The sequence below is a fragment of the Maniola jurtina genome, chromosome 4, assembly GCF_905333055.1.
Source record: "Maniola jurtina chromosome 4, ilManJurt1.1, whole genome shotgun sequence".
Lineage (NCBI taxonomy): Eukaryota > Metazoa > Arthropoda > Insecta > Lepidoptera > Nymphalidae > Maniola > Maniola jurtina.
The window spans coordinates 1,672,551-1,695,415 of NC_060032.1; the positions used below are offsets into that span (position 1 = coordinate 1,672,551).

At 36.1% G+C, this 22,865-nt stretch overlaps 1 protein-coding gene across 5 annotated transcripts in view; it reads right to left on the bottom strand.

Annotated features, from left to right (window-relative positions):
* The window catches only part of LOC123864352 (inactive ubiquitin carboxyl-terminal hydrolase MINDY-4B), a 29,283-nt gene that overhangs the window by 5,785 nt on the left and 633 nt on the right, over positions 1–22,865 (bottom strand). Inside the window, exons 2-7 of one of the 5 annotated variants that reach the window (XM_045904714.1) lie at positions 16,327–16,483; positions 7,555–7,640; positions 6,895–7,124; positions 4,125–4,308; positions 3,353–3,418; positions 799–869 (exon numbers count right to left, since the gene is read on the bottom strand). In XM_045904714.1, the coding sequence (XP_045760670.1) occupies positions 799–869; positions 3,353–3,418; positions 4,125–4,308; positions 6,895–7,124; positions 7,555–7,640; positions 16,327–16,435 (746 nt within the window). In that variant the 5' untranslated portion in view covers positions 16,436–16,483. Of the gene's footprint in view, positions 1–798; positions 870–3,352; positions 3,419–4,124; positions 4,309–6,894; positions 7,125–7,554; positions 7,641–9,657; positions 9,888–16,326; positions 16,644–22,865 lie in introns of those variants that run through there. The other 4 variants (XM_045904713.1, XM_045904717.1, XM_045904716.1 and 1 more) reach the window with 4 other exon arrangements.

Here is a 22,865-nt window from a genome sequence, read left to right on the forward strand (position 1 = left end):
ACATAATGTACGTCAAAGACCCTACAGCACCAAATCACAGCTCAAGCTAAGATGTCACCTTATAAAATGCTGTTTTTTTGTTCCGTTATAAGTTAGCTTGAGTGGAATCCCACCTGCTGGCAAGTGATGATGCAGTCTAAGATGGAAGCGGGGTCTTGGAAGGGGTATGGCAAGTGATGATGCAGTCTAAGATGGAAGCGGGGTCTTGGAAGGGGTATGGCAAGTGATGATGCAGTCTAAGATGGAAGCGGGGTCTTGGAAGGGGTATGGCAAGTGATGATGCAGTCTAAGATGGAAGCGGGGTCTTGGAAGGGGTATGGCAAGTGATGATGCAGTCTAAGATGGAAGCGGGGTCTTGGAAGGGGTATGGCAAGTGATGATGCAGTCTAAGATGGAAGCGGGGTCTTGGAAGGGGTATGGCAAGTGATGATGCAGTCTAAGATGGAAGCGGGGTCTTGGAAGGGGTATGGCAAGTGATGATGCAGTCTAAGATGGAAGCGGGGTCTTGGAAGGGGTATGGCAAGTGATGATGCAGTCTAAGATGGAAGCGGGGTCTTGGAAGGGGTATGGCAGTTTTTATCAAACCCCATTGGTTTCTACACGATATCGTACTGGAACATTAAATCGCTTGGCAGCACAGCTTTTCTTAAATATGTGAACTTGTTTAAAAGATACCCGGATTATAAATAAAACAAAAGTAAATATATGCATCTTCCAGGTAAATGCTGCCACATTAACACTTTCCATCTGGTATGATTGTGGTCAAGCGTGTGCCCATAACGAATAAAAAAAACTTACTTGTCGCAGCCTCGAGACAGGATACAAGCGTACAAAAGCAGCAACGAGCCCGAGCCGTCTTCCGTCTGGAACTAATTACAAACTGGTCACAAACTAATTAGTGATTATCCACTCCGTTGCGCGACCAACTTTTATGTCTGTTATAAGTTTATGGCAGTTGTATTTCAATGAAAAACAACTTTTATAAACTAGAACGAGTTATGCAGAAAACAGCCAGGCGAGGAAAATTACAAATAGAATTATGAGCTTTATTAGAACATGTCTATCTGTCTGTCCATCTGTCCGACCGTCTGTCCGTCCATCCCTCTGTCTGTTTGTCTGTCTGTCGTCACTCTATAAATGTGTGTGAAACCGTCTAACTTACCTACGCGATATCACACTTGAATCTACATAATACACAAGTATTTAACTTCCACAATCAATTTTAGACTTGCCTTTACACAAGTTTAAAAAATCTATTAAAAGTATGCTCCTGAAAAAAGCTTATTATACAATCGAAGATTATTTAAATGACAAAAAAGCTTGGATTTGATGCGCTCCAGCAATACACGGCGCTGCAATTGCTTGTATACAGTATGGCATATTATTGTAAATTGTACATTTGAAAAGAGCAACCGCCGAGTTTCTTGCTGGTTCTTCTCGGTAGGAACAGCATTCCGAACCAGTGGTAGATTATTTTGACGATTCAAAAGCACTTGTAAAAGTTTAATTGAATAAAAATAATTTGAATTTGAATTTGAATTTGAACTTCAAAGAAATTACCTTACATTTACGGTAATGCGGTAATCGTCTTGATATAGAGCAAGTTAAGGAAACCCAAACTTCACACGAAAAATCACATACATACAGTAAATCCGCGAAGCTTCTTAGAAGCGGAGGCTTAAGTCTTAAGACTTTCGCATTGTCGACTTGCTTAGAACTTTAGCCATTAGGAAGCGTTCAAACCGAAAACAACCGCCCTTGAAGTGGAGACGTTACAGTTCTCCTCTTTGCCAAAGAGCTGGACCACTGGGTCAGAAAAATATGGCGTGGGAGCGTCACCGATGAATCTATGCTTAGTTCAGGGTTGGCTCGAGGGTGGTGTGAGGGATGTGACATTTCTCCTTCATCAATGCATAGAACCGCAACAGGCACTGTTACAAGGAGGGTACTGAAACGTTCTAAAAATGGCTCCCCTCGTGGGCAACATTATAAAAGATTTTGCAATCGCTTAGCTCGCACTTTTTGAACTCACAGTTAATTTCTTTGTCTTATGACAGAAAAGCTGGCGTGTTTTACTGCGCATGTAGACATGCAGGCACAGTATTCTTCCACGCGGGCGTTATTTGTACAGAAATTAAATAGTAGCAATTTTTAAACTTCCTTTCACAAAGTATGCTAAGGGGACCCTATTACTAAACCTCCACTGTTTGACGATCTGTCTGTCAGTGGGCTGCATCTCATGAACTGTAATACGTATATCTTTGGCACAAGCAAACATTTTATTACATAAACTAAAAGCATTTGAAATTATTATGAAGAATGGTGTGACATGACGCTGCCAATTTTTCCATTTTATAGCTGCTAATATTATAGTTTATTTACGCACGAAATTACCCCAAAACTTGTCTTAAATATAGATTTTTCAAGGGTCATAACTATTAAAATAAATACAAATTTAGTTTAAAGCATAGATAGTGGAGAGATAAATCGATATTATGGTTTAGTTATAGATCTAGAAATACAAAGAACAGAATAATAGGCGTAAAAGTTTGTATGTAGAAGCGCGTAAGAAGTACACTTAAGCTGTGCTGTTTCATTAAGTAAGGACTTAAGAACTGTCTTGCTTTGCGATGTAGCTTTAAAAACTTTGACAAAGCAATATTACTTTACTTAAACTTTTAAACGTTAACTTTAATTATACGGTATAGACGTTTAATACAAAAACCCATGATATAAACAACCGAAAGTTTTGTCCTTATAACGCTCGCAGTCTGAAACTAATTAAAGAGAAGTTAAACTAATTTTGCGCTGAAACGCTGAAAAGTGCTGTCTTCACTCTCACAGTACTTAGCAACTTAATTAAGTGCTGTTTAAAACAAGTATCACCTGGATTGTTCTATTATTTAGTAGATTCGATTATACTTAATTAAAAAAGTTAAATACTGAAACCCGACTACCCCTCTTAATAAACGCTAAAAATAGAAAAAAATATGTTTTTCGCTTGGTATATTTTAATATTGTTTTATATTTATATCTATAAAATCAAAATTTTCTCCTCTTTCATTTGACATCCCATTCAATACAGTAACAAAAACAAAAAAATTTGGAGACCCCTACATTTTAGATATAATAACATCTGTCGGATTGATTTTATTCGTATAAAATGTAGCCTCTGTCACCCGGACCATAATAACGAATCGATTGACATCTCACTCATCAAAATCAGCTCAGTAGCTAAGGCGCTATGGTGGAACACATATAAATACAAACTTACATACATAGTCCAAATCGCAAAAAAATTGGAAACGAAGAAAATATTTGTCCAATAATAAGAAAGATTGTTCCTACTTACCAAGTACAAATACCGTTTCAAAAATATCTGCAGATCCTCCAAAGATTTGAATTCAAAGAAATGCAGCTTGAAACCAATTCAACAAATTAATACTTATACCTGGAAAAAATATTCTCTAGTTACGAATAGGTATCAGCGTCAAAAATTAAAAGGTAAAAGTCTTTGTTCATAATGACGCAACAATATGAAAACAGTTTTCTTAATTATTTTAAAATTAGTCATTATAAACAACCAACGACCATATCACAACACCTGACAATACCAAAATGGTCATAACGCTATACCTCAATACTTTCTCTCGTCTTATATCTAGAAGCTACAGGCACTTACAGTGTTAACACTTGTAAGGCTTACCATTTGATCCTTGTAATACTGAGAGATTTATTGTACGTATATTGTGAGTGCTGGTAGTGCAACAGTATCTCGCGCTTTTGTTTGAGAAATGAATTCGTCGCCACAACACAATATCGTTCAATGCAACGAATCTCCATAACTTTGTTTCATCATACATATACAGGCTGTAACCAAAACGCTAGCAAAAACGAAGACGGGTTATAGTATCTACTGATGATAACTGATAAAATACAATAAAAACAACTTCGATTATTTCTTATTGCAAATAAAACATCTGACTAACGCTAGAGGTCAACGAACGTTTCGTAGACAGTCCCGAGTTTTGCGCGCTATACGATGCGAGTTTGTATAATAACGCTGAGTTATTGCTAGTGTTGTGGTTACAACCTATTTATAAATGAAATATAATAATGCTTACCATTTCAGTAATCCCATCCTGGTAGTACTGAGGGTTATGTTGCACGTAGATTGTGGGGGTTGGCAGTGCAACAGTGACCTTCGCTTCTGTTTGGGAAGAGGACCCGTCGCCGCAACGCCATATCACTTCGCTGCAAGCACGCCATAAGGCTTCTTCTTGGCGATCTTCGGAGGGGCGTAAGTAACTGAGAATCAAAAAAAATAATTTAATAATATTCTAGTAAACATTATTGTACATTCTGACGATTTTCGAGTAGCAAGTAGTTGAACGAAACGAATTTTAGAATTCTATTGTATTATGAAATCTCATAAACCTCGCACATTTCCCCGCGTCAAATCGTCCGAATCGGAGGAAGATTTTCATATACAGAATTCTAAATTTGGTTTCGTTCGACTCGTTCGGCGCGTTCGTCTCGGATAAGTGTGTGTTCACCTTTATAGAGAATGCAGATACCCACACAACTTCGAAAAGTTAGAGATGCATGTCCGGAATCAAACCCCGGACCTTTGGTATAGAGGATTGATGTCATAACCACTGGGCTATAACCGATTTGTTATAGTTTAGAATAAACTAATAGGTAAGATAATGAGGTTAATTTTAAGTGAAATAAATATACCTGAAAAGCAAATAAAAAAATTGGTTGTCTGTAAAGTCGGTTTACTGACGATAGTTGAACGTGTTACGTGACAACAAAGGCCGATTGTGCTTCTTTGTCGCTCGTTCCGCGCTCTCGCTTGCACTTCAAGCCTTACATGGAACGCCTCAGAGCGAGGTAACGCCGCATGAGTCATGTTTTTTCGTGCGTGCAGCCGGCTCTATCGAATTATAAGACGTTGTCACGTCAAAAAGTTATTTCATAAAGCAGCTTGAAGCGCTAGTTTCCCATTATGATATAAAGCATATTGGCTTTGATCGCGAAAGCCGATATAAAGCGTTATAGCGCTGTAAATTTGCAGTGAAGTGAAGATGTGCCGGCGAAAATTGTGACTTGGCTCCTATAAATTTGCCGGACTTAAAATTTAATATACTGCTCGCTAGCTTTGTCATTGTTTATTGAATGTGAGAATTTATTTTTGTGTTGGTACACTTTTAGTGCGACGTTTTAGTGTTGGGACAATAAACATTGCATTATGTTATTTTAAGAAAGTAACGTTGAATCACAAAATTACTACGATAATGGTACCGATTCTGAGCACAACTAAATTTTAGAGTATTTCCATCCTCTTTTTACTAATGTAATATGAAAAGGACAGACACAGTTTAACAATTTTAAATTTCATTTAGAGTAATTTTTTGAACTAGAAAGGAGCTGATAACTTTCAAACGGCTGAACCGATTTTCTTGGATTATAGCTAAGAACACTCTCGATCAAGCCACCTTTCAAACAAAAAAACTAAATTAAAATTGGTTCATTAGTTTAGGAGCTACGATGCCACAGATATATACACAGATACGCAGATACACAGATACGCAGATACACAGATACACCAGTCAAACTTATAACACCCCTCTTTTTGGGTCGTGGGTTAAAAATCTATCAAAGCCTGCTTAAGGCCGCGATTACACCTGTAAGTTTTACTTATGTTAGTAGCCTACACGGTTATTAGTTTACAACTTTACTTAAAAGATTGTTTACATTACTTTTGTCATAAGTTAAACACGTAAGCTACTTACGAGTACGCGAGGAACACTTACAGGACGTAATCCTAACCTACTGTCTCTAAATATAGGTATTATATTATCTGTTAGGAAATAAACTTTTCCTGTACGAAAATATCTCATCTCCATTATATTATATCGAATCCCGTAAAATCATGGAGGATGTAGAATCCATGTGCGAATTAGCGCTATTTTGTCGGAAAATGCCGATGGAATTGAATAGGCTTACAAAAGTATAGTACGAACATTCCTATTGTAGAGGTGTGAACCCTATCACAATATATTCAGGAGCTTTGTCATGTAAATGAAATGATAATGTTGCTGTACAAAGGAATGTTTCGCAGACGAAACCATGGAATAAATGTAGTTCTTTAAAAATAAATTGTTCTTTGGCAAAACATTACAGTAGAAGGCCCCTCAATTTAAATTTCCTGTATGATATTACAATGATAGCGTTGTGGTTAATGCTCCAATTTCCTGTTAAAGGTTCAAGGTTTGACCCCGGGAACGCACTCTGACTTTTCAGAATCATTAAATAGTTCCATCAATCAATCAATCATATACATCAATCGGTGTATATGGTATCCGTACATTAGCACCATCATCCACCATTTTTTTTGATTTTGATCATCACAATCCTTTGCCAGCCCACAATTCAGCATAGGGTTTCTCTTAAAGAAGGGTTGAGGCCATGGTACACTGTGCTGGCCAAGTGCAAATTGGCAGATTTCAAACAATTATGAGAACATGAGAACATTATGGAGAACTAACAGACATGCAAGTGCATCATCACTGTCATCAACCTAGCTCCTGAGCTCGGGTTTCCTCTCAGAGTTGGAAGGGTTTGGCTATAGTCCTCCAAGCTGGCCAAGTGATTTGCATACCCAAAAAAGATAACTGGAAGGTCGCATGACCAGAGGAGTAGTACAGACCTGTCTGGTGGTTCCACAGACTTATTATTCTTCGTCATAGGCCTCGAATCGAACAGCAACCACTTGATGATATGAGCTTAGAGAGCAGAGAGAAGAGACCTGGTGCCGCTCCTTTGAGCTGCCAGTCAGTATCCTAAGGGCTGATTGGAAGGTCTCATGATCAGAGGAGTAGTACAGACCTATCTGGTGGTTCCACAGACTTATTATCCTTCGTCATAGGCCTCGAATCGAACAGCAACCACTTGATGATATGAGCTTGAAGAGCAGATAGAAGAGATCTGGTGCCATTCCGTTGAGCTGCCAGTCCATATCCTAGAGGCTGATCAGAAGGTCTCATGACAAGTGGAGTATGGATCCATTCACCTCGCGGAGGACATGAAGCTGTTCCAAAGGCGGTTACACGAAGTTTCTGTTAGAAGATAAGAAAACATGAATATTGTGTGACTATTGAAAATAGAAACTGCTGAGTTTCTTGCCGGCTCTTGGTAGAATGACACTTTAGGGATTTATTATTTTTATTAAAATGATAAAAGAAACTAGAATTAATCTAAGTGTGAAGCTCGGCCGAGTTCATACATATATTACATGTGTAGAAACAAAAATTATTTTTTTCTTTTTAGTGTTTTAGGGTTTTTAAGGTCGGTTTTAATTTTTTTTATTTTTTTTTATTTCACAATAGTTTCCAGTGATGTTATGAGATGGGGACAGCACAAAGAATACCCCGCTGAGTTTTTTGTAGGCTGTTTCTCAAACCAGAGCGCCTATGAAACTCTCGTACCTTGAGTTGGCGTAGTAATTAACACCATCACGTCCCTAGAAAATATTCGGAAAGAACTTACGATCGCTAATTCTTCTGTTATAGGAGTTCCCCCGACCACCGCAGGTCTCGCCCCTGGTTGTCGATTTCTTGCGTACAGCACACGTTCTGTGAGATCAGTTTATAATCAAAATTAAGAAAAACCTTATTTAGCTAACGAATAATGTTATCATCCGTTTGGTTATTTAGGAGAAGAAACTTACTGACTGATATTATGTCAATGTAAAACTCAAACGGCAAGATCTAGAAAAATGAGATATCGCATGTAGGTTTCCTCTATACCTATCGCAGACCCCTATCAAGTAATTGAAGATTTTTAGAATATTGACCCAAATTATGCGGGCAGGTTAATTAGTAAATGCATATTATTATAAGTATTTTTGAAATAATGCCAAAAAAGAGTTCTGAAGTAGGTACCTAGTGCAGAAAGTCCCGAACCGAATATTATTTCCTCTTGCGATGTTCCTAATGCGTGTTTCCTAATCATTCCTTTAATTTGTTGATGATGAAAAAATAATAATTAAAAAAGACAACTAATATTTTGTAATAGTCATAAGAAGACTTATTTAAATAAATAAAGAGAGTTTTAGTAGTTAATGAAGCTAATGCACTAAAAACACGAAAAGTAATTAATTAAGTTAGATACTTATTAAAAAATGTAGATAAAAGTTTAGCTATTAGTGAATGCACCAAAAGACGCGTATGTGACGATATGTGAATGCACCAAGTTTCCGAACCCCACTGGTACCCTCGCATTTCCGAAGGCGATATTGAAACAAAACGATACGGAATTGATTCCAAGCGAATAAACCAAAGCAGAAGTAGGTGTGTGCGAACGTGAAATGTGAGGCTTGTAGTAATTGCATTCGTGTCACGATACAAAATTGTGGGCTAAAGTGTTTATTCTGACCTAGACCCAGATCACAGAATTTCAAATCTAGAAATGATGACAGTATAGGGTTAACCGCACTTCGGATGCAGCTGACCCTACGCTACGCATTTGACTCGTGCGAAAACACACGACCACGCATGAACAATCTCGACCTTCCAAGTTCCAGAGGAGCACGCAGACAGGGCGTGAGGCCGTACTTATTACCTTATTCTAGATCAGGGAGCCTTATCTCGGGCACGCATCTAGGCAACTTTTCGGAATTATTATATTGTGTGTTTTAAGCAATTAAGGGCTGATTTTTCAATCGTCAAATAACTTTTATCAGAGGAATGTTTTTGACAGTTTTTGTATAGAAAATCTGTCAAAACATCAAATGTATTCGTTAGGTAAAAGTCATCTGACAATTGAAAAATCGGCCCTAGATATCGTTTGTTTTAACAGTTTGGAAAACATCGCGAGAAAACCTGCGTGCTTAGGAGCTCTTCATAAAGTTGTGTGAATTTTGCTAATCTTAAACACTTCTTATTCCATTCCAGATGAGCCACGTTCTGTAGCCGATGATTAATTGAGATAAAGTATAGAATAAATAGTCTATGATTTATGCGAACCCACCAAGTTTTAAGCATCATGGGTCCATAGAAAACAGCTACTATTATGATAAATAGAAATAAGAGGGAGAAAGAGCACATTATACCATTTCTATTTTCATTCTTACAAATCATTCTGTGGTTTATTTTGACTCAGAATAGAATTTATTAACCAGAGAAATGTGGCAAATTTCCAAAAATATTTAAAAAAAAATTTAAATCAATTATCATGAATATTATTCGAAACTGATTAAAATTAATGAATTCCAATAAATTTTTGCCCTTTAAACTTAATAATAAACTAAAGGGAGATTGTACAAATCTTATCAAGTAAAAGCGTAAGAGCGGTTACGCACTCACCCTATCCGAGTCCGTGAAAATACGGATATAAGAAACTCGGACCAAACTCGGTTATAGCTTACGTACTTATCGATCTCTGATGCAAATCCAAGCTATTCAGTGGACATCTTTGACATATCTACGTCATACATCCGATTTGAATCCGAGGCTCGTCCGAGATATTCTCATGGATGACGAAAGTCGGAGCTAGTGTGTAAACTACCATTCAAATAGTTCTATGACTACTTTGGAACGTTTTTTCACAGATTCGGATCGGATGCAGTGCGTAATCGCCCTAAGAACCTACCTTCCACGTGCAAAATATTTTCTGCAACACTTCGAAGCATATTGGAGAGTTAAAAAAATATCAAGGTCTTAAAACACCTTTTCTTGCTCCACACTGCAGTAAATCTAATAGCCTGAAAACGATTTCGTTCAAGAATCCAGTAGGTATCACTCGCACGGTGGTCACAAATTGTGATTAAAGTAAAAACCAATTTAACCTGATAGCTGTTTTACGCGAAAATGACTCGAATGACTTGGTAGATAAGGATATTACAACTGTACAAAGGTTGGTGTTAGAACACGTCACACCAGAGTCGGTAGTTGATATCAAATGGATGCATTTACGGTGCAATCCATCGGTGTAACACGTAGGAAAGCTTTTAACATTGAGCAATCAATTTCAAGGTTTTGTTAGGTGTAGGCGAGGGTGGAGATTGTTGTGCCTCAGTGCATGTAAGTTTCGTTCATTGTAAATTTATGTATGAAAGTTTTGACGGTATGATGTTCGGGTTGGCATCACAATTGGTGCCTAAGGGCTAATGCAAACAGACGTAGTAGACTCAAGCCTTTTTATAACGACTTTATTTATTTTGACATGCCGTTGTTTTGTATACTGAAAACTAATTCAAACAAAATCTTACAATCCTATTTTACTTTGTAAATTTTACACGCTTATGGTCAGTGTGTGAACTAAAAACTTGTATCGACCAGGTTGTCTATGGCTGTGATTTGCCAGACTTCCATAAAAAACTAATTCTAAAGTTACACGGGCTTAAAGATTTGCATGTAAATTCTTGAGACCATTTAACTTTGAAACTGAATATTTTAACAGAAATCTGTAAAATCATAGACAGTTAATTATTTCCTAGAACCTATCTATATTTCATCGAGTTTGACTATTTAGTATTTAAATGGGAGCTAAACTACTTTTGCTTGGAGCGTGGACGAAGCGATTTGCCTCCTCGTTTCTAATTCGAACCGCTAGGATATGGAACGCCCTTCGTTTTCCCTCCAATTATAATGTGGGTACCTACACTTACCAGCAAGTCTGATTGTGGTCAAGTACTACTCTATAAATTAAAAAAAAAACTCACACTCTAGTCTTAGATGGCAATAGTTTCGTAAACAAATCAGAAACACGCAAGCGAAGAAGCAATAAGCAGTTCAATAAAATGCAATAACTAGAAGATTCCAATTTAATCTGAAGCAAAATCTAATATCCCTCGTATAGTGGCTTCAAGCTTTGCCACCTAACATACCTTATAGGAAATTAATCTTTTATTTTTAGAAGCGATCGTGCTCGCTCTTCGTGCGCTAAAGCAATATAAACCGCGGCCATATTTCAAAATGGCGCCGGCTGATTTTAAAAAGACCGTTACGTTGGTACACGATTTATTTACCTAAAGTGCTATATATGATTTTTCAAATCGGCCATTTTTAGTTTGTTTGTATCACTAAAAATAATAGTTTAAATGATTTTTTTGTATGCACTTTTTTTTATAAATATTTCAAACTCTATTTCAAATGCTCTGGCTGGTTTACATTATCCTAGTCCAGTTATTTAATTCAGTGCTATTTTGCTAACAAAATATTGCAAACGGCGTTTTAAAATCAGTGTAGTAAAACCAGTAAGAAAATCTATTCCGGAAACTGATTGGCAAACTAATTTTAAAAACTAAAATGCTAGTGCACCGGGAAATAACCGGGTTCCGCACGTCTCATCAAAATATGTTAATCAAAGGGAGAATGGCTGGTCTATAAGGTACCTTTAATACAAGATCTCGATAACTGATGATTATACATCTTAAAGTAGAGCCTGCCTAGAAGACACCTATTCAATATGATCATTCGTTTTTGAAGGTTGGACCAATAGAGAAACTTTATTTACAGGTAGGTACTACACATGCTAGATGCCATCTATTTTTAACCCCCGACCCAAAAAGAGGGGTGTTATAAGTTTGACGTGTGTATCTGTGTATCTGTCTGTGGCATCGTAGCTCCTAAACTAATGAACCGATTTTAATTTAGTTTTTTTTTTTGTTTGAAAGGTGGCTTGATCGAGAGCGGTCTTACCTATAATTCAAGAAAATCGGTTCAGCCGTTTGAAAGTTTGAGCTCTTTTCTAGTTACTGTAACCTTCACTTGTCGGGGGTGTTATACATTTTTAATTTACACGTGTACTTCGCTAGAGTTAACTTACTGGAACCTGCGACTGGAATAATGTGAACCGGCTGAAAATAGAAGTTGGTCCAAAATGACCTTTCTGATTGCTCGCAGTTGTTTTATTGCGTGAACTGTATAAAATACAAATATTTAATTTAATTTTTGTGCACAACACGCATTTTATGATATACGTGCCTATAAAAAAATTCTGCATTGTTTGCAGTAGGTACCGAGCGTTTTTTGAGCAAATGTTTTATGTTTTTCACCAGATGTGGCGTTTATTAATTTGTTTATAATATAAAAAAGAAAAAAAAATATAAATAAAATAAAAATATTTAATAAATTCAAAAAAGAAATTCATCAACTTTTTTCGTAACATTCTTCTTTCATCTTTATTTTTTATTTAAATACTGTTCGTATATATATAAGATTTAATTTCTATGCATATTTGTCATTTAAATACCTAATCTCATGTAGTAACCACTTTATATTGTAAATATTATTGTAAATTTTTATTAAGCCTTCATGTTAAAAATTCTGTGTATATCTTGTGTAATGTATATTTTATTTAGGTATAGTATTGCTGTGTACACCTATTAGGGGTTGTCACTTAGATTAGGATCTTTTGTTTTTATGTTTGGACCATTTTTAGTTACAACCTGTTTGTGTGTACCTTTGAATAAATAAATAAATAAATAAATAAATAAAAAGACCCTGTACTGACTATGATCTATCAACTCACTAGGGCTAGACATTTTATTTGGACAGTAGGTTCCTTATAATATGACTTAGGTAGATACTTACTAAGAAAGGATATTTGAAATTCTTTGAGGTATGGATAGGAGCCGAACATTCGTAAGATAAATAATAATCTGTCATCATTATTTTCATGAAAATTTATGTCTTCTGAAACACGATTTTTATGACTTTTGAAAATATCACCCCCAAAAATAATGAAAAATCATTTACATGATAATACATAATTTTTAAAGCTATGTAGCTATTAATGCTATTGAACCGTTTCGGTAAAAATGAAGAAATACGTGTTTCAGGATTTATGAAAATTTTACATTCTCACCGATTTTTAAGCCCCATTCGAATGAATTTAGCATCAGCTGCTAGGTTTGTAATTAAAAACCGGAATGGTACTCTACGTCTGTTAGGCATGTAATATTTATTTTAATTTTTATAACTGCACGTATTATTTATATATATTTTAAAATCGACGAGTACGTACGGCGGTTACATACCTTTTGGTTTCCAATCTAAGTGATCTTCATCCATTTTGACTTGTAACTTAAAGAACAAACTAATTAAACACCTACTTTCACTTTTTATTTTGTAATAAAATACTTGCTCTGTAAAATTTTTAAGACAGCTTTTCCTATTTCATATCATTCAACATTTTATTCAGTCTACATTACTGTTCGGTTTCTTGTAGAGAAGTGTTATATGAGTGAGCCTCCAATTACCGACTAAAGCCTATGACTTAACTTCAGCGATTTTTAGATGCCCCATACAAGTTATAAGCGAAAGACGAAACTCCAAAATTAAAAGGCAGTTTAAGAGTATGGTATGGTATGGTATGGTATGGTATACACCTAGATGGAGATTTAGCCGGTCTTAGTGCTAGAATGGTGACTTCACTTTAAAAATCCGGCCAAGTGCGAGTTAGACTCGCGTACCGAGGGTTCCGTACTCGGGTAATTTTTTTTTGACATTTTGCACGATAAATCGAAAACTATTATGCATAAAAATAAATAAAATCTGTTTTAGAATGTACAGGTAAAGCTCTTTTATACGATACCCCACTTTGATATAGTTATCTTACTTTGAAAATTTAAACACATTTTTTTTTAAATGATGTAACCAAAACTTCACGGTTTTTGAATTGATTCCTTTACTGCTATAAGAGCTGCCAAATTCCATGATTCTAGGTCAACGGGAAGTACCCTATAGGTTTTCTTGACAGACACGACGGACGGACGGACAGACAGACAACAAAGTGATCCCATAAAAGTTCCGTTTTTCCTTTTGAGGTACGGAACCCTAAAAAATGAAGCGTTGGAAGACTTTCACTGGGTGGACAGATGATATCAAAATATTAGAGAGCGGGTGGAAGTCGCTACAAGAAACCTAGGTATGTCTAGCAGTGGGCGTCTATCGGTTGATAGTGATAATAATGCCCGTGACTTTGTCCACGTAAATTTTTAGGGTTCCATTGGCACCCTTCGCGTACGGAACCCTAAAAATTACATTAAAAACCTCTGTACAGTTTCCAGTTGTCGATAAAGAACAGAATGGCGTGTTACAATTCTTTATGAGTGTTCGACTCTTGCGGTTACTGTTCTCACAGTTTATGGAGGTCTGAATCCAATGGCTTGCCCATAAAAATGACACAATGTCTTTTAGCACTTAAAACTAAGTTTATTTGATAAGTTTGTATTAAAGGTGGTTGAAACAACTTGGTTGTAAAACTATATTATGTAACTATAATGACTGAAACATAGTTTTACAAGTTGTTAAATGATAAAATCGTAGTTTTAGTGATAAGCAAATCTTGTTGACATACTTACAATACTACTAGCTGATGCCCGCGACTTCGTTCGCGTGGATGTAGTTTTTTAAAAATCCCGTAGAAACTCTTTGATTTTCCGGGATAAAAAGTAGCCTATGTGCTAATCCAGAGTTTAATCTATCTCCATTCTAAATTTCAGCCCAATCCGTCTAGTAGTTTTAGCGTGAAGGAGTAACAAACATACACACACATCACACATACAGTGTGATGTGATAGGGTAGGTAACCAGATTTTTGTCGTCGTTGTCCCAACTCACAGACGTCCACAGTTGGACAAATCTTGCAAATGCATCGAACTTTAGAAAGGGATTTTGGCTTCACAGAGTGTTGTCTCTGTCATTCATACCTGTGTGACATTTTGTCGGTATCAACGATAGAGACAACGCTATACGAAACTGCTGTCTCTTTCTAAAGGTCGATGTACAATATTTTCTGCCGGGTTATTACTTACGTTTAAGTGGGGAATGTTAAAGAAAACCTTGACTTTAGAGACTAAAACAACAGTAAGCCTTAAATGTGACTATTTTCAACTCTAGAAATGGTATTAACGAAAAAAAGAATGCGTCTGTAGTTTGTACCACAAACGATATTATGCTTCCATCAAACTAATCTACACGATAAGCAGCATGTAATTGCACCATGGAGGTACTTTTAGCTGCGCTTATTTGCCAGTGTATTTTGCATGCGGTATGGCCTCTTAACATTATATGAACTACTAGCGACCCGCCCCGGCTTCGCACGGGTGGCCATTTAGGCAGCGTTCGCGAGAATCGTTAACGTACGGCAGTTTTTTCGACGCCTTACTCCACAATTTTCACTACCACGAAAAATCCTATCTATTTTCCGGGATAAAATATAGCCTATACGGATCCGGAAGAATCCCTCTAAGTAATGGTAAAAGAAATTTTGAAATTGGTCCAGTAGTTTTTGAGACTATTCAATACGAACATACAAAAATACAAAAATACAAAGGTTTCCTCTTTATAATATTAGTATAGACTAGCTGATGCCTGCGACTTGTCCGCGTGGATTAAGGTTTTCAAAATCCCCTGAGACCTCTTTGATTTTCCGGAAAGTAAAGTATCATATGTCACTTTCCAGGTCTTTAACCAAACCATGCAAAGAATCACGTCGATCAATTGCCCTTTACGATGTGATTAAGAACAAACCAGCAAACAAATGCACTTATGCAATATGCATATTATATAATATGGGTAGTGACTAGTTAATGATGAGTATAGGCAGAGCACCTGTTTGCACACAGGTGTACCATAATATAATTTGTTAGGTTTTATTGCAGCGGCATCTCAGACTACTATGGCTTTACAATAAGTTTCAATGATAGTAATTAATTAGAACACTCAAAAGATAAAAGATTAAATATTACACTTAATCGAAACAATTTTAAAATTGATTCAAAAATTGCAGAACCGGCAAGATTTGAACCTGCGTAAGTAAACCTCGGTACCGGAATCCGAGCGCCTTTGAGCACTAGGTCACGGTTAATATGCCGAAAGAGATACCTACAAATGTATTTTTCATTCAGTAGGTACTTAAGCAACTGGTAAAAAACCGGCCAAGTGCGAGTCAGACTCGCGCACTGGGCGCACGTACTCGGGTATTTTTTCCATCGTTTTGCACGATAAATCAAAAACTATTATACATAACAATCAATAAAAATCTGTTTTAGAATGTACAGGTAAAGCCCTTTCATGTTATATCCCTCTTGGTAAAGTTAACTTACTTTGAAAATTGAAACACGTTTTAATTTTTTTTTTTAATGATGTAACCACTTTGCAGTATTCAGATTTATTCCTGTACTTGACAGACAGAGAGATAACGAAGTGGTCCTATAAGGGTTCCGTTTTTCCTTTTGAGGTACGGAACCCTAAAAAAAACCTTGAATCGTAGATAAAAACACTTTCATAAAGTTTATAAATATTACACTTACCGTCAGACATTCTTCCAAGATCTGGTGATAACAGCAGTAGCCTCTTATCAACTTCTCCTCCTTTCTCCTTCTGTTGCTTTTTCTCTGTTCTCATAGCTTCATAGTTCATACTATACTTGGATATAGGTATCTTGTTGTACACGAGAAATCTCGTTAACTGATCCATTGCAAAGTTCTTACTACTTGTGCCAAATGTTATTTACAACGTCGGTACTATATTTGTAGGTGGATTTAATAAAGTGAATGACGAAGTATAGATTACTATCGGAGATAATTATGTTAAGTGTAAAGATACTCAAAACTTAATAAAGGAGAAACGAAAACTAACTTAAAAACGTAATTAAAATTATTATTGCTAAAGTTAACTCGATTGCACGCAGTGATTTAGAAAATTTTAATAGAAGAAAAGAGACAAGCGATTGAGTTAATTCTGAAACATCTAATTAAATTCAATATTGATAAAAAGGAATTATTTCATTATACTTTAAACATGTGCTTGAAATGGATGGAGAACAAAAGATAGGCGTTACAACTGAATCAGTAAAAATAACTTATATTAGTGAAGATAAAAAATATTGTTACATAGTTAAAAGATCTTGTTGAAATAAACAAAATGGTCAGAATTAGGACTATGGAATTGTTATCATGGATAAGTAGTCAGTATAAAGGTAATATGATATTGAAAATGAATATTCGGTGAACAAGTATTTTGATCAGGTGATGTATGTAGGTGTTTTGATCGATTTTCGCAAATATGCTTGTTACGTGAAGGTGAAAATACTTTGTGCCGCTCGATTCCGCAAATTTAAACAGAGGCCATAAAGATAAAACAATGTGCAGGTGCGAACGCCGCAAATGGCGGAATAATTCTGTGAACACCAAACACAATGTGGCGCAGAATGCTTATGCAAATCACAATTTGCGTTATTCGTATGTGTGGCAAGGATTTTGTCTACTCTTTAATGTAGAGTGGTCAGAGAACAATTAAATACAGCATAATCAAGAACGTTGGTCTTGGCGTGGACAGACTGATCGAAACTTTCAGTGACGTTCGACAAATATAAGATACTGCCATTGCAGTCGTTTAGACTAAAAAATTCTTCATTATAAGTAACTAGCCGATGCCCGCGACTTCGCCCGCGTGGATTTAGGTTTTTTGAAATCCCGTGGGAACTCTTTGATTTTCCGGGATAAAAAGTAGCCTATGTGCTAATCCAGGATATTATCTATCTCCATTCTAAATTTCAGCCAAATCCGTCCAGTAGTTTTTGCGTGAAGGAGTAACAAACATACACACACACACACACACACACATACAAACTTTCGCCTTTATAATATTAGTGTGATAAGCCACAATAAAGTTTTTTTTTTTCAATCAGTTATAAGTTAGCCTTTGACTGCACTCTCACCTGGTTGTAAGTGATGATGCAGTCGAAGATGGAAGCGGGTTAACCTGGAAGGGGTACGGCAGTTTTCATTAAAGCCATACTCCTTTGGTTTCTAAACGGCATCCTACCGGAACGCTAAATCGCTCGGCGACACGGTTTTACCGGTAGGGTGGTAACTAGCCACGGCCGAAGCCTTCCACCCGACAAACGTATTTTATGTCGAAAATAATTAAAATTTGGGTGTGATACACTTTTGTCTATTCCTTCAGGGAAAACCGTCAACCTATATTAAGCTCGTAATATGTAAGTACTCCTATATAGGTACTCTAGTAACAAACCTATCTCCAGGCGGGCGAAACCGTAGGCGCAGCTAGTCTTACAAAAAGTTGATATCAATAAGACTCTAATACACTCCTATCCATCAGCCCTAAGATGCACTTTTTTCCTTGACTTTGTCCTATCTATCGTCGATATAAAGTTTAAATATCATCGTATTGGACTACTTAAATATTCAGTTTTGCACGTGGAAATGGCAGGACTGTCGACGTTACAAATTGATATTTTTTCGCATTCGCTGCGACTTTGACAAAGGTTTTTACTCGCTTCATAGTTTAAAAGTTTTAGGAATTTATTCAATGTTCAGTGTTCACTGTATGTAACTCAAATTAAAAAAAAACCCAAAACAAAAACATCTATAAGAAAACTAGAAAAGAGCTGACAACTTTCAAACGGCTGAACCGATTTTCTTCAATTATAGCTAAAAACACTCTCAATCAAGCCACCTTTTAAACAAAAAAAAATTAAATTAAAAAATTTTTAGTGGCCCCACTGTACTATAATATGCTATGCCCAGTCAAAACCCTACTGTTTACTAAGCTATTACACTGATCGCGAGCAATTTGCTCCTATCCATTGAGGAGTTCTGTTCTCCATCTCCAAAGATATTCATCAGATCTTCACCAAATTTATATGGGACCACCTGCACAGTATACCCTTTCAAACAAAAAAAAAATTTGCCAAATCGGTCCAGGGGTCTTTGAGTAATCGGGGAACATACATAAAAAAAAAATAAAAAAAAAAATAAAAAATAAAAAAAAGATTCCGACGAATTGAGAACCTCCTCCTTTTTTGGAAGTCGGTTAAAAATCGGTTCATTCGGTTAGGAGCTACGATGCCACAGACAGTCTTTTTTGGGTCGGGGTTAATAACGGTACGTGTTATTCTATTTTTTTATGTGATAACTCGAAGGCACTATTATTTTCATCAAAATCGATTTTTTTATCCTTTCTTGTTTACTAACTGGACACTGATGGCCTGATATTCATAATATAATACTATGTTATTTCCGAGGCTAGCGATAAATTATTATATACCGCAGACGAAGTTACGGGAAAAAGTTATTTAGTTCAATTAATGTACTCAAATCCAAAAAAAACATATCCTTTGTATCTCCTATAAATTCAAAAAGAAGTAAAAAGAATATTACAAGTAGTTACACGTAACGAGCGAAACATACTGTTGATGTTAGTTATTTATTTGCCCGTGGGATAATACAGGGATATCCCATAATCGTATCTATTTAGACCCTTCGCGGCCTTTTTTCACTGATATAAAAAACCCAAGATATAGTTTCGGGTGAATTTTTTGTATTCTAAATACAATAAAGTCTAACCCTCAATACAATCATAACAAGATTTCCATAATTTCGTTCAGATCAGCATAGTGGTTGGGCTGTGAAAAGTTAACAAACAGACAGACAGAGTTACTTTCATTTATTTGTATAGTGTTACATACATACATTACATTTCATTGTGCAATATAAAAGTTCTTCAGTGATTTTTATTACAAAATCGAAAATTACCTGCCTATTTTGTGACTGTATCTTTGGTTTTATATGTCAGTGTATTTCTTACAAGGAAAAATACTATCGAGTGACGTCCAATTTCAGCCACCATTTCTTATCTGGTGGCCTTTTTTTGGAGATCTCTTTTTACGTATAAATTAGTGCTATTTGTTAGACTACCCTTTATCATGAAACTCCCCGATAATTGGCCGCTATTTTTTGACGCACACTTGTGACTGTCTGTCTGTCTATCTGGCTGTCTGTCTGTCTATCTGGCTGTCTGTCTGTCTGTTTGTCCGTCTGTCTATCTGTCTGTCTGTCCGTCTGTCCGTCATTCGTGTCTGGCAAGAAAACCTATAGGGTACTTCCCGTTGAATTAGAATTATGAATTTGGCAGGTAGAAAGACTTTTGTAGCACAAGTGAAGGAATAAATCTGAAAACTGGGAGTTTTGGTTACATCACCAAAAAAAATTAAAATGTGTGTTCAATTTTCAAAGTAAGATAACTATACCAAGTGGGGTACCCTATAAAAGTGCTTTACTCTTTACATTCTAAAACAGATTGTTACTTATTTTAGGCATAATAATTTTTGATTTATCGTGCAAAATGTTGGAAAAAATACCCGAGCTGGCGATGGGTTGATCATGATGATGATAGCTTGTATTCTGAATTCCGTACTCTTTCTGCTATCAAAACACAGGTCTATGCTAAATAGGCTGCGACATGCGGTAGTTAATCTGTGTCCATAAAGCCTTATCTACACATATTGCTTCCTACGCGAATTGCCCTACGTTACTACTGTTTAGGTAATGGTAATAGGTTAGTGATTAGAGCGTCGGTTTTCTTTTCGGGGGTTAGGGGTTCGATTCCGGGTTTCTAACTATTCGGAGCTCTGTGCGTTTTAAGCAATTATATACTTATCACTTGCTTTAACGGTGAAGGAAAATATCGTGAGAAAATCTGCATGCATCTGTGAGTTCTCCATGTCTTTAAAGGTCTGTGAAAACTGCCAATCCGCACTGGGCCAGCGTGGCAGACTATGGTCTTAAACCTTCTCATCTTGAGAGGAGCTCTGTGCTCAGTAGTGGGCCATGGATTCATAATGCTGAACTGAATCGTCATTTTCCATAATTTAATCAAATTATTGCGTTGGGATCTCTACATTTATATTAGTTTAATGCATGTCACTTTCATGTTATTAACACGAAAGTATTGCTTAATAATCGTTAAAAGTATAAAATATAAATTTATAGGTATACCACGACCTAATTGCCTATTTACTTCGCGGTTTATTGAAAATTACGCATTTTAAACATCGATATAAAACAATAGATACGCATATCGTTTGGTTTTCTTAGACATCTTTAAAAAAAATATGATTACACTAGACTAGTTGATGTCCGCGATTTTATCTGCGTTGAATTAGGGCCTTATATGCTATGGAAACTCTTTTAATTTCCGAGATAAAAGTCTCCGTCTTCAGGATGTAAACTAAGTATCTCTGTAGTCTATACCTATCAAGTAGATGGTGTTCGCATTTTCGTCCACGTGCATTTAAGTTTTTAAGCATCCCATGGGAGCTCTTTAATTTTGCGTGATATAAGTCTACTAACCATCTTATACTATATACATGCATAAGTTATAACAATCCAATGCACTGTTGCAGTGTGATTGAAGGATAAACTAACAAACTAATACACTTTGATATTTATAAGATGAATACTGATATTTAATCGACCTTTGAAGTAAGAATTGTTATAGTAGGTACCTAATATGTAGACATGGGATTATTATAGTGATTATATTTTTATTTGTGAGTAAGTCATAATGTCATATGTATCCTATGGGTAATAGAATTAAAGAAGGACAAGTAAAAGTTAAGTTTTTTGTGGGCTCTTCTCAGACCTGAGCGCGTTTGGAACCCTCGTAGCTTTAGTTTTAAGTTTACGTAAAATACGTACGTAACAATTAATTATTATTATTATCATCTAACAAATCTAACAATTCAGACGATCAAAAGGCGTACAATAAGTACTTACTTTGAATAAATGATTTTGATTTAGATTTTTGAATGAAGTGCAGGTATATCTAGATTTCTGTACATCATTGACTTTAACATAAATTCAATTAGCGACAATATACGGCAGGAAACATTTTGTGTTATACGAAATTCAATTAATTTGATCCAATAAATGTTTATTGGGATAATTTGTATCTATACAATAAAACTTAATAGAGTTTAGGCTAATTAGCATTTTGATATGAATTATTATTATATTAGTTAGAGGATTAGCAACGAGAGCTAATTTGTTGTTGAATAAATGCAAGCGCAAAAACTTATTATCAAAATTCGATTAAAATTGAAATCAATATTGATATATTATTATGAGAAATCACACTCACACACAAATCGTGTGTGGACAGGACAGATAGGTGTTGCGGTAGTAGTAGTAATAAAATCAGTTTGCTTGTATGGAGTATTGGGGGGGGGGGGGGGGGGGGGGATGTTGAGATTCTCTGATGTCATGATTTCATTCTTTACTATGTTGTGGTTATCTAACCATCAGTTTGTTTGTAAGAAGTAATCTCTGGAACCACTGAATCGATTTCCAAAATTCGTTCATCATCTAGGAAAATACATTATTCTTGAGTGATACTATATTTTATTCTCGATTTAATGAGAGATCCTTACGACAATTGTAATACCTCAGCTACCCGTGCGAAGCCAGGGCGGGTCGCTAGTGGAAAATAATCAGGAAATTCTTATTTGCGTGTTGCTGTGGTTAAACTAGATGTACAGTTAAGTAAGTGGATTGTATAAGGCCAGATACGCACTTATCCGATCCGAGTCCGTGAAAATACGTTCCGAAGTAATCATGGAACTATTTGTATGGTAGCTTACGCATTAGATCCGACTTCCATCATCCAAATTCTCTCCACAATCCTTAAGAATATGTCGGATGTGCCTCGGATTTAAATCGGATGTATGACGTAGATATGTTAAAGATGTCCACTGAATAGCTTGGATTTGGATCAGAGATCGGATTAGTGCGTAAGCCATAACCGAGTTTGGCCCGAGGTTTTAACATCCGTATTTTCACGGGTGAGTACGGATTCGGATCGGATGAGTGCGTAATCGCCCTTAGTGTATCGTTGTTGATATTCAAGACGTTGGCAATCTACGTGAGGAAAATTTTATCTTGCCTGTTAGAACTTTTATAATTAAACGCGTCAAACAAGACTAATCTCTATAACTACGGTTCGTAAGCTTCATATTTGTGTGCGCAAAGGCTTGGATGAAATGCGT